Source organism: Alligator sinensis, unplaced genomic scaffold, assembly GCF_000455745.1.
Source record: "Alligator sinensis unplaced genomic scaffold, ASM45574v1 scaffold237_1, whole genome shotgun sequence".
NCBI lineage: Eukaryota > Metazoa > Chordata > Crocodylia > Alligatoridae > Alligator > Alligator sinensis.
In genome coordinates this window covers 4130997-4140926 of record NW_005841849.1, presented here as the reverse complement: position 1 = coordinate 4140926, position 9930 = coordinate 4130997, and the positions used below count along the sequence as shown (strand labels likewise).

Genomic DNA, 9930 nt, shown 5'->3' with positions numbered 1-9930 from the left:
ACTCTATCTCATCTTTCAGGTCATTGATGAAGATATTGAACAAAACCAGTCCCAGGACTGACCCCTGAGGCATTCCACTTGATACCAGATGCCAACTAGACATTGAGCCATTGATTACTATACTCTAAGCCTGATGCTTCAGCCAGTTTTCTGCTCACCTTACAGTGCAACCACAGTATAAAATAAGACTCAGCAGGTGACTATAGACTGAATGGGAAGCAGGATGGAACCGTTCAGTGTGTGAGAGCATATATTCTATGTAATATTTTGTAAAATAAAAATAGTGCAAAAGCTCTTTCCAGGCAAGTTTTGGACTCATATTACAGATGGGGAAATTGAGGCACAGAAGGGTGAACCAACTTCCTCAACTTTTGTCAGCTTGGCTGAGAATGACATATTAAAGTCTTAGACTCCAATTCCTTGTCTACACCCTTTTATTTATATATCACAACTGTTCAGGTTTTATTTAATTCTCTTCAACTGAAGTGTCTGACTGTACATTAAAGAAGGAAAGCTAAGGAGGGATTGGATTTGGGGCTGGGACATACTGCCCAACCAGGGAGGGGGAGCATGTTACTGGGGGAGGAGGGTAGCAGGGCAGAGCCCCTGCTCCCAGCACTGCTGCGCCCACATCAGTGCTGGGACTCTGTGCTGCTGCTGCTGCTTGCCAGCTGGCACAGGAGAATGTGGGATGTGGACACGGCAGCTCTGGGAGCGGGGGCTATGCTCTGCTGCTGCTTGCCCCCTTCTACCTGGAGTGAGCCACCCCTGCATCCTGCCCCTCCCCTCTCCTGCCCCGGCTAGGCAAGTGGCAGCAGCGTAGAGTCCTTACTCCCAGTGTTGCTGCACCCGCGTCCCATGCCTCCCTGCCCCCTCCCTGAGTCCTACACCCCCCGTCCTGGCTGGGCAGCTTGTCCTAGCCCCAATCCCTCCCACGCCCCTTACCTAACCCCAACAGACTTACCAGCTGGAGGCAGCTGTGTCAGCTTTTTAGTCTATGGCCGAATCATTTTCGAATCTTTTTCTGAATCAATTTGGATGCTTCGAATTGATTAGGAGCTTTTAATTGGTCTCCTGATTTGATTTGGAAAATTGGTCCCCAAATCAGGCCGAATCTTCATAGATTTCATAGACATTAGGGCTGGAAGGGACCTCGGAAGATCATTGAGGCCAATCCGTCATTGGCCCGCCCACCTGTTCTGGGCCAACCACCCACCTCCTCGGCTGCCATACCTTGTTGTTTCTTAATTGGTTCTTATTAAGGCAGGAGGCTTCCCATTCTTGCCCCAATGCCGGGGGGGTGATATCTGCAGCTCCGTTCCTCCCCTACACTACGGCCCATGCCTCGCAGATAGCATCCAGGTGACATAATTACTCCTGGCCTGAGACCAGAGGAAACCAAGTCCACAGTTGGGCTCCACGCACACTCATATCACCTCCCTTCTCACAGGAGGCCTCTTTCACTCTGCCCCTCTCTAACTGGGGCCTCTGGCATACTTCCTGTTACTGGGCCATACTCCACTGCCCTGCTCCTGCTTAAGTGACCCCTCTGGGGCACCAGGCTTTGCTACTCACATAGTGGTCTTGCCATGCAGTCCCTTCAGTTCCTGTGAGTTCCCCTACTCTGTGTGGTCTGGCCTTGTGCCAAACCCTGGGCTAATTCTGCCCCATGTCACCTGGCAACTCCTCACACACACACACACACACACACACACACACACACACACACACACTGGGCTCCCAGCCCTCTGGCTGCCCCCTCACTGGGGCTGCCCCCTCACTGGGGCTCCACACCCACCCCATCACTGGAGTTCTGCATCTCCGCCCCCTCACTGGTGCTGCCTCCTCACTGGGGCTCCACATCACCACCCCCTCACTGGGGCTACAGGGCTTTCCTCCCTGGTGGGGCTCAGGTGGCTGTAGCCATGCCTGGCCCCTTCTGGGTCTTACAACCTCCCTGGGCTCAGGTGGCTATAGCTGTGCCTGGCCCCCTTGTACCCACAATGATGTGGGGGCTAGGGGTTAAGGCACCCTGACCCACCTAGCAGCAGGGTGGTACCTGGCCTGGTATTTCCTGGGGGCTCCTGCACCACTGAGAGCCCCACCAGGCCACCCACTCCCAGCAGGGTGCAGTTTTAGGTCAGGACCAGGACCAGGAGCCTCCTAGCCATCCCCTACAGCTCCTCCCTTATCTCCAGGATGTTCCAAGCAGCCTTGCAGCCAAGTGATGTTACTGCCTGGGCTGCCAGCAGTGAACTGTTCAGTCTATTTAGGCGGCCAAGGATCTAAAATGGCTGCCGCAATCAAGCCCCTGCTGGCTGCTTGTCTCAGCCCTTAAAGTGGCAGGCACTACAGTGCACTGCCACACTCCCGCTTATTTGATCTTGTATTATTAAACAGCAAGTCATGACAGGCGAGACAGGAGAGACTGCCTTAGACAGAGGAGTGGGCCAGCATTGCAATTGGCCACATGATCTTCCCCTTGTCACAATTACCAAACTAAACAGGATATTTTTATATAGGTGTGATATATATATATATATATATATATAAATATCCTATTTAGTTAAATGCTTCTTCACTACAGAAACTTAAAAGGAATTATTTCCAACATATGCCAAACACTTCTGTGACCTAATAAGGGACAGCAATATCAATCAACAGATATTTCTGAATATGTGAGAATACACTAAAAAAACTTCTGGGTGTCAGCTCAGTTATTAACATTTTAAAAATCATATGTGAAAAAGAGATTTAATTTACAAAAGCTGCTTTACAATAGCTTTTATTAGCTGCTTTCACTGCTAGGTTAAGGGATTGCTAAGCCATACAGTGCACCTATCATTGTGGACAAGTGGATCTGGATAGTAAAGACAGATCAATTTCAGTTTGGGAAAGAGGCCTTCCCTGTCACTTGTAATCTTCTCACATCCAGAAGCATCTTGAGTCCTTTTCTAAACACACTGATATTACTTGAAATTCACAGGGAAGAAAAAAACCCCAGCCTTTGTTTGTGTTAACAGGATGAGAAAGTGCAAGGCTTCCTGTTGTATGTGTGTGACAGCTATAGATAAGCAGAGAGCCCTGGACAGGAAATCCGCTTAACTTCTGTAGTGTGACTCGTCTGAAGCTTAGGAGCTTTTAGACTGAAGCACCAACGGAATGACACGGTGCTGGTTAAAACATGGGTGACACGGTAGAGAAAAGTTCTGAAGAGCCTCTGGTCTCTTTGGACAATGACTGTTCCAGGAAGATGGGGGACCTTGTGGAAGTCTCGAATGGTGAAAAGGTCAAGTTTGATGACACTGGGCTCTCTATGGTTCTTCAGAATGGTCTGGAGAACCTCCGGCTGGAAAACTCTCTCACAGATGTAATCTTGCGTGTGGACAGCATAGAATTCTCTTGCCACCGTGTGGTCCTTGCTGCCGCAAGTAACTATTTCAGGTAAGACAATTTAAAAAAACAGAAAGCCTCTTTCTTTCAGGACATTTAGGCGGGGAATTTCTAAGGAGACTGACATTGGGAGCCCAGCTTCCATTGAATTTAATTGCGTGTTGGGTTCCTAATATTTTCAGCTCCTTTGCAAGCTGAAAGCATCAAACTCTGGATTGTAATATATCACCATTGAACAAGTTTAATTGAGACAGACAAATAAAAGAAAAATGGTTGGCAGATGAAGTGACGGAGAATTAATGTAGCCAAATACTTGGCGCGTTGTCTGAAGCACAGATGCATAAAATGAGGGTGAATGGCGGCAAAGAGGAAAATCATTGAGATCACAGGTCTTTTTGACTCCTTTTGTGGAAAGCTGTCTGTTTTTTTCACTGTTGCTCTGTGGCAGCTTACACATTGCATAAACCTGTTGAGAAAGGAAAAGGATGTGTGTCCCATTTCCTATCTTTCCCAGGATTGCTGTAAAATCATTTGAGAGATGGGAACCATCTGCTTGGAAGAATTTTAAAGAAAATGGAGACTATACATTTAGTCATTTTAAAACCACAATTAATCGTCTATTTTATGCCACTAACTGGAAGGAACAAATTTGAGACATACGGAGAAAAGCAGTGTCAGTTATAACAAAATTTCCACCATCACTTAGACATGCACATTTGCATGGTAGGGATTTTTTTTTTCACGGTTGAAGTGGTCAGATGACCAAACACCTACAGTGGAAACTTGAGAATCAAAATCTGTGATTATTTGTGATGTGAATGGAAAATACTGTTTTAGTGGAACCTGGCAAATTTTAGTGGCAGAGATTGCAAAAGCATTACTAATAATTATTATTAACAACAACAAAAACAACAACAATAATAATAGTACTTATATTCCGCCCTATCCAAAAAGGCTCAGAACAGTTTAAAATAAATCACAAACTGCACATAGGTAAAAAACAACAGTAGATTCTCCAAACAACATCTAATACTGAAGATAGGAATCAGACATTTCTAAAAGACAACCCAATGGTGATAAAAGCAGCATCTCAGTGCTTCTGATTCTGGTACCATGTAGTAAAGGGAAAGAAAATGCACAATTAATAAAGGAATTAAGATAATATTACTTTGAAAAACTAGTTAACAGTAAAAAGGTCTTCCCTGTTATCAGGGATAATCCATGTAGCTGCCCACCAGTCACCTGCTGTTGATACAGTACTCTGGGAGGATGCTGTGAATGTTTATGGTCAGTGCCGTAGTAAGGAGGGGCGAGCAGGGCGACTGCCCTGGGTGCTGAAATGAAGGGGTGCCAACAGGCGCTGCCCAGCTGGGGCAGGGCATGGGACGGAGTCACGAGTGGATCGTTTTGGGGGGCACGGGGATGGGGGGAGGGCGGCTCCTGTCACTGCATGCACTCCCAGGCAAGCATGGGGGGGAGGGCGTGTGTCCCCTGGATCTTTGTGTGGGGCAAGGGTGGGCTACCACTGTGGGCTTGGCCCCAGGCACCAAACTTCCTTGCCATGGTATTGTCTATGGTGCACCTTTAAGTCCCTTTGGATTATACTGTGACTTTGGGGATACTAGTTGCATATTGTCACATGTCACATTAATAGTAATTACACGTATACAAAGACACTAACAAGGGCTGTTTATGAATCTCACAATGATGCACTGGGAGTTGCATGTACCTAAGGAGAGAGAGATTCAATGGTTAGGCAACTCATAAGATTTGACTGATTTGTCTCAATTACTCTGGATCTTTAGGACTTGTGCAAAGGTCATCAAATTCAATCCCTTTGTTACTAGGAATAGCCACATCATCTAATCCCTCTAATAAACTCACATGGTACATTTTAGTTGCTACCAGAACACAATTAATTAATACCTCCTTCCCATTTTACATGGAGGTTAAATACAGCCAAGCAGGGATATCAACCTTCGATTAATTGATATCATACTTAGCACAATGCTTCTGATGAATCCTATATTCTTGTAAACATGTTGGGTTTGAATCTCCACTTCACCTGTCCATAGTTAAGGTTGCAAAGAGGCAACAATGCACTACCAGATTAGAATAGTAGCACTTTATATTTGCTTTGCACAGGTAGTAGGCTCAGAGCAGCTAATTTCAGCATTTTCAAGAATATCTATTAATTTGAGGAGCTGAAAATTAAGCAGTATTTTTAAAGGTGGGGCACTGAAGGCTAGGCTCAAACATCCACATTTAGCAGCAAATGGCCTGATAATTAAAACTATTGAGGGCTGGGCACCAGCCTGACCAATGGGGTAATAAGCAGTGTCTTGATTGCCACTGCAAGTAGAATGCCTCCCAAAGAGGACAGCGTGCTCAAACTCTCTCTCTCTCGCTCTCTTCATCCCCAAATGCAGTGGAAGTTGCTGTCTTGGGGTTGCAGCACATCTGTGGGGTAGACTGCAAGCAGGAGGAAGGCAGAATGGCCTAGGTATATGAAGAGGAGCAGAGTATGACTCCCACTCCCCCAAATTTGCTGGCGTGTTTAGGTGATCAGAGAGGTCACAGCCAGGTTCTGTGTTGCCTGTAATTACCCGCAGGGAGCTATTGCTGTCAGCTCAGTGAGTGCTTCTTCCAGTCTCACAGCCTGTTTCAGAACTGTCAGCTGGCTCCAGTGTCTCTTGTCAATGCTCAGAGCCTTCACCATCTCCTCACCCATCAGTCAAGTGGGGAGACCCCAACCACAGGCAAACATAGTGTAGGAGATGCTGGCTCATACCCACTGGGTTTTGGGGAGGAGTGACATGGAACTGCCATTGTGGTTTTCACCTCATGATCTCACTTCATGGAACATACATTAAACAAGTCTCTACACCCCTCAGAGGTTAGGTTGTATTAGTCCTTCTATAGAGAGAAGGATATTGGTGAAGAGAGGTTAAGCAACTTTGACAAGATCCTTGAGTCAGGGTCAAAGTGTAGACTAGAATTCAGAGGCAATACTCTAACCTCATTTAGGATGGGGGAAAGCTCCTATAACTCCACTGACTTACAGTGAGTTACTCCATGGCATGAGACATAAACAAAATCTAGGTCTGCCCTGACTATCTGCCACGATCTAACCACAAGATTGCAGTCCCACATCTGTGAGATGGAGTGAGAGCACAGAACACCTGCATCTAACAGCAGCAGCTTTTTTCTCTCTCTCATAAAGCATTTCCATCATCCCCACAATTTAACTGCCTTTGTGAAGAGAGCTCCTGACCCTTACTGAAAGCCTCAATTCGGTGACAAAGCAAGACGTGGTTCCCAAATGTCTGCCTGTTTTAATGCCTCAGGCCTCACTTCATAGGATCATAGGAAAGTAGGGCTGAAAGGGACCTCACAAGGTCATTTGGTGCAGCCCCCTGCTCAAGGTAGGATCATCCCTAACTAAACCATCCCTCCGAAGTGTCTGTCCTACCTGCTCTTGAAAATATCCAGCGATGGAGATTCCATCATTTCTCCAGCTTGTTCCAATATTTGAACACCTTCATAGTCAGAAAGTTCCTTTTAATCTGCAACCTACATTTCCTCTCGTACAGCTTGAGGTCATTGCTTCTAGTCCTGTCTCTTACAGCCACAAAAAGCTCATCTTCATTCTCTCCATAATTGTCCTTCAGGTGTTTGAAGTCTATTATCAAATCCCCCTCAGTTTTCTCTTCTCCAAACTAAATAATCCTGGTTCTTTCAGCCTACCATCATAAGTCTTGTTGACCAGGTCCTTAATAATTTGTGTTGCTCGGTGCTGGACTTCCCAATCTGTCCACATTCTCTTTCAACTGTAGGGCCTAAAATTGGATGCAGTACTCCAGGTGAGGCTTCATCAGTGCTGAACAGAGCAAAAGAACCACTTCCCTTGATTTGTAAGTGACTCCTGCTAATACAACCCAGTAAGCTGTCATCCTTCTTTACAAGAGCACGATGTTTTCTCATATTCAGCTTATGGTCTGTTGTAACCCGCAGGCCCTTCTCTGCACTCCTGCAGACTAGTCAGTCATTTCCCAGCCTGCATTTGTGCATATAATTATTCCTTCCTCAATGCAGGACTTTCCATTTATCCTTGCTGACTTTCATTCGATTGTGAACCATTTTTCCAGTCTATCTAGGTCATTCTGGATCCTACCCCTATCCTCCATGGTGTCTGCAACTCCACCCAACTCGGTGTCATCCAAAAATGTCCTAACCATGCACTCAATCCCATTGTACAAATCAGTGAAACTTAAGCAATATGCATCACCACTGGAAAATACAGAAAATAATGAGGACCTAATTCCTGTACCCACTGAAGGGTGTTTTGCCATGGACTTCAATGAGAGCAAGATTAGACAACAGAACAAAGCAAAGAACAGGAGACATGATGAATGCAGTAGAAGTAAGAACACCCACTGGACAGCTTTCCTTGGAAACATGTTATCCACACACCTTCTGCTCAAAGTCTCTGCCTTAACTGCAGAGTAGGGGGTGAGAGGGAGGTTGTTTTGTTTTTACAAGAGTTAGTTATCTTGCTGTAAGATCCTGATATAGAAAACAGAACAAGTTAATTAGCTAGGAAAGGCATGTATGCTTCATTCACCATTCACTAACATCACAGGAAGAACTTCAGTGCCTTGTCTTTACTGGGATTTTGCAGTGAGATAGCTAATACCCATTAGTTATATCACTTAAAAAAACACACCTGCTTTTGCAAGAAGGACATGGCTAAAGGCTTTCTCATGACATACTCTTCTTTTAACATGGTACATGACATATTTCTCACTTATCTAGCCTTGGTGGTTCTAGGGTAATGAGGGGATAAAATTACACTTGAGAATTGCACATATTTTCCCATGGCTCTAGATAAAAGAGGACTCAAGTACTTCTGATCTTACTCTTGTGCCAGTTTCTAAACAAGATGAAATCACATGGTCTCGGTGTGCTGCCTGAAAGCAGCAAACTAGATCAGCATGATCAGCAGGTGATTTAAAGTTCAGGAGCCAACATTACATTAAGACTATAAAACCATTCACCTTACAGAAGGAAGCAAAACTTCTGGAAAGGATTTACTGATGGATTTAAAAAATAAGTGGGGAAAAATGTACTGTATTTATGATCATCTAATAGCTCTCAGGGAGCAAAATATATTTAGGAAGCTTTTAGGTAATTTTGTAGTTTATATTCCCACAGAATGCTCAGGGATGATTAAGTGCAAGGGTCTCGCCTTTCAAATACAACATTAACAATGTAAGGAAATCACCAACTAAGGCAACATTAACAGCCTGGTGAGCCATCATTCAGACTTGTTATCACCCAGATGCCCTTATACATGCTCTCTTCATCTTCACAGCAGATTCCATGAACTTCCCCAGTTGCCCCTCACTAGAGTCCACTGCTCTGCCCAGGAGTCACCTTTAGCAGTGATACTCCAGAAGCAGCTGCTTCCCATGACCGGATTCCAATGGTAGCCCTAATGCAACAAACTTTAGTGTCTGTTAGACTGGGACTTCTCTGTCGGTGGGGGTGGAGGGAGGTTATGTGTGTGTGTGTGTGTGCGTGCGCGCGCGCACATGTGCCTGGGCCTACACTGATGGGAAGGTAGGAGCGGCACAGGGGTAGGTAATGGAGTTGCGGTATACAGCTGGAAAGTGGGACTGAATACAAGAGCTCCTCTTGGGGATCCTGGCTGATACAAATTGTTCTCTCTGGTCCCAGCTCTATTACTAAGCCCAGTTCACTGGCACAATGGGCAACCTGTCTCTTTAGTTCAATGAAGTCTTTATCTACCCTTAATCCAATTCCTGGGCCTTCCATATGAAAGAGGAAGAAGTTCCTTGCATCTCTCTGTCTTCCGCACCTGACACACAAAGCTCTTAATATCTGTAAAGTGCTTCAAGAAGCTTAGCTAAAAAGCAGTCTGTCACTATCATTATAATTTTAATAGTTCTATTTCAGCCACTTATCTACAGAATTTCAGCTTCTGATGCAAGGGTAGACCATTACTTTAAGCAGTTTATACCTTAACCATGCAATTTAATGAAACGTTACTGCATTTCCTCAGCCTGGATGACATGCAGCACAGGATATATGGTAGGGCTGTGTGAAGCTTCAGTCCCTTATTCAATTTGGTGGAGATTCAGCTTGAATCAGTGGCCAAATCTCCAAATCCAAATTGAATCAGAGAACCCTTTAATCCCTCCAAATCGAATCAGAACCCTCTGAATTGATTCAGAGAGATTCGGAAAGATTCAGAGATTTGGACATAGAGACAGCTTTAAATGTTTTTTCTACATACCTCTAGGTAACAGGGGCTCGTGACTGCTGTGATGCTAGGGTGCACGGAGCATCTCACAGAAGCACAGGGGGCTCCCCAGCGCTCTCAGCAGCAGACCTGGGGGTCCCCCCACGGCTGATCACTGAGCCAGGCAGTTCGGGGGGGACCCCCAGCATGCTCCCCAGCAGACCTGGAAGTGGACCAGAAGAACTTCCAGTCCACTTCAAGGTTCACCGCCA

The 9930-nt window shown here is 45.5% G+C and overlaps 1 protein-coding gene across 1 annotated transcript in view; it reads left to right on the top strand.

Annotated features, from left to right (window-relative positions):
- The first annotated feature begins 3170 nt into the window (after positions 1-3170).
- Positions 3171-9930, top strand: part of KLHL6 (kelch like family member 6) — a 33837-nt gene continuing 27077 nt past the window's right edge. Inside the window, exon 1 of the mRNA XM_006016007.2 lies at positions 3171-3444. Coding sequence (XP_006016069.1) covers positions 3185-3444 — 260 coding nt within the window. The 5' untranslated portion in view covers positions 3171-3184. The remainder of the gene's footprint in view (positions 3445-9930) is intronic.